Genomic DNA, 2,076 nt, shown 5'->3' with positions numbered 1-2,076 from the left:
GCTGCTGCTGCTGCTGCTGCTGCTGTCCGCGCTGCTGCTGCTGCTGCTGCTGCCGCCGCTGCTCCCGCCAGGGCAGCTGTCTTTGCCGCTGCCCGTGCTGCTGCTGCTCGCGCTGCTCTCCTTGCCGCCGCCGCCGCCGCTGCTGCTGCTGCTGCTGCTGCTCTCGCTGCTGCTGCTGCTGCTGCTGCCCGGGACCTCAAAGTAGCAGCGGGGAAGCGAAAGAGCAGCATCGAGGTCAGCCCCGGGAAGGGCCAGGCCTGTGGCTTGGGAGCCGAAGAAGCAGCAGCTGCTGCCAGGAAGTGCTGCTGCTGCTGCTAGCTGCAGCCGTGCTGCTGCGCGCAGCCGCTGCTGCTGCTCCACCGCGCTCGGCTGCAGCAGCTGCAGCAGCTCGTACAGCTCCAGGTGCAGCGCCGTGTAAAAGCACCGCGGCGGACCCTGCTGCTGCTGCTGCTGCTGCTGCTGTTGCTGTTGCTGCTGTTGCTGCGGTTGCTGCTGCTGCTGCTGCTGCTGCTGTTGCTGCTGCTGCTGCTGCTGCTGCTGCTTCCATGGGGGAACAGAGGCGGACGCAGCAGCACTAGCAGCAGCAGCAGCAGCAGCAGCAAAGCCTCGCTTCTGCCGCTTCTCTTCGCGCTCCACCTTAGGGGCAGAAAAGTCCGACACAGAGAGCCATGCGTCCGCTGCTCCTTCTGCTGCTGCTGTTTCTGCTGTTTCTGTTGTTGCTGCTGTTGCTGCTGTTGCTGCTGCTGCTGCTGCTGCTGGAGCAGCTGCCCTTGCTTGGGAACGGGAAGCCAGCGAACGCTGCGGACGCAGCAGCAAATGGTGAAGGCAGCAGCAACGTAGACCCAGCAGCAAAAACTGCGACTCCATCGGCAGCAGCAGCAGCAGCAGCAGCAGCAGCAAATTCTCACCTTAACATTCTTGGTGAAGTTAGTTGGCCGCTGCGGGGTATAGGAAGCATCCAGCAAATATGCTTCAGGGCCCAGGGCCTGCAGCTGCTCACTTATCTCCCAGGACTTCACGTCCTTGCTGCTGCTGCTGCTGTTGCTGCTGCTGGTGCTGCTGCTGGTGCTGCTGCTGGTGCTGCTGCTGGTGCTGCTGCTGCTGCAGTCGCTGCTGCTGCTGCTGGCGCTCGTGGTGCCGCTGCCGTTGCTGCTGCTTGTGTTGGCGTTGGTGCAGTCGCTGCTGCTGGTGTTGCTGCAGTCGCTGCTGTTGGTGTCCCCGCTGTTGCTGCTGCTGCTGTTGCTGCTGTTGCTGTTGCTGCTGTTGCTCTTGCTGCTGCTGCCGTTGTTGCTGCTGCTATTTGGGGACCCGGTGGGCGAAGAGCCCGCGAACGCGGTACTGCTCATCTCTTCTGCCGTTTTGCTGCTGCTGCTGTTCGCAGCAGCAGCATCGACGCTGCTGCTCATGGGGGCTTCTCGTGCTGCTGCTCTTGTGGAGCAGCAGCTGTTGCTGCTCTTGCTGCTGTCCCTGCCGCTCTTGCTGCGCCTAGTTGCTGCTGCAGCTGCTGCTGCTCGAGTTGGTCCTGTATCTGGCGCAGAAGTCAGCGCTGGTCCTCTGTGTTTGGTGGGAGCAGCAGCAGCCGTCGTTGCTGCTGTTGCTGCTGCTGCTGCTGCGCTCTTTTCACTGCAGCAGTAGGAGTCTTCAGTGTATAAAGCGTGTGTTACGCTGTCAGCTCTGCCGCTGCTGCAACAGCGGCAGCTGCTGCATCTGCTGCAGCAGCAGCTGCTGCTGCTGTTGCTGCTGTCTTAAGTGGCTGCAGCGCAGCAGCGGGTCTCCTGGGAACCCCAAAAAAGCAGCAGCAAAAAACTAGGGGCTAATTTAATTAAAAAACAAATTTAAAAACTAAATTAATTAGTTTGTTTGCCCTTCCTGCTAACGCATGCACGCCTTGTGCGCTGCTGCTGCTGCTGCTGCTGCAGCTGCTGCAGCTGCTGCTGCTGGCTGCATGCAGCAGCAGAGTACCATTTCGGAGACTCTTCTGCTGCTGTCTCCGCTGCTACTAATTTGGCTACGGGAGACAAAGAAGACTAATGCTGGATGCAGGTTTAGGGTTTAGGGTTTAGCGCTTAGGGGTTA

At 60.5% G+C, this 2,076-nt stretch overlaps 1 protein-coding gene across 1 annotated transcript; it reads right to left on the bottom strand.

Moving 5' to 3' along the window:
- Window positions 1-908: 908 nt before the first annotated feature.
- Window positions 909-1,406, bottom strand: ETH_00012045 (uncharacterized protein; the record flags this gene model as incomplete). The annotated part of the gene is made up of 1 exon (XM_013379157.1): window positions 909-1,406. A coding segment is annotated over one exon (498 nt), but the record flags the coding sequence as incomplete, so codon positions are not given.
- Between the last annotated feature and the right edge of the window lie 670 nt (window positions 1,407-2,076).

This window comes from Eimeria tenella, genomic scaffold (genome assembly GCF_000499545.2).
Source record: "Eimeria tenella Houghton genomic scaffold, Eth_scaff1502, whole genome shotgun sequence".
In the NCBI taxonomy this organism is placed as follows: Eukaryota; Apicomplexa; class Conoidasida; order Eucoccidiorida; family Eimeriidae; genus Eimeria; species Eimeria tenella.
Note: the sequence above shows the minus strand (reverse complement) of the source record. Positions and strands in the feature narration are given on the sequence as shown.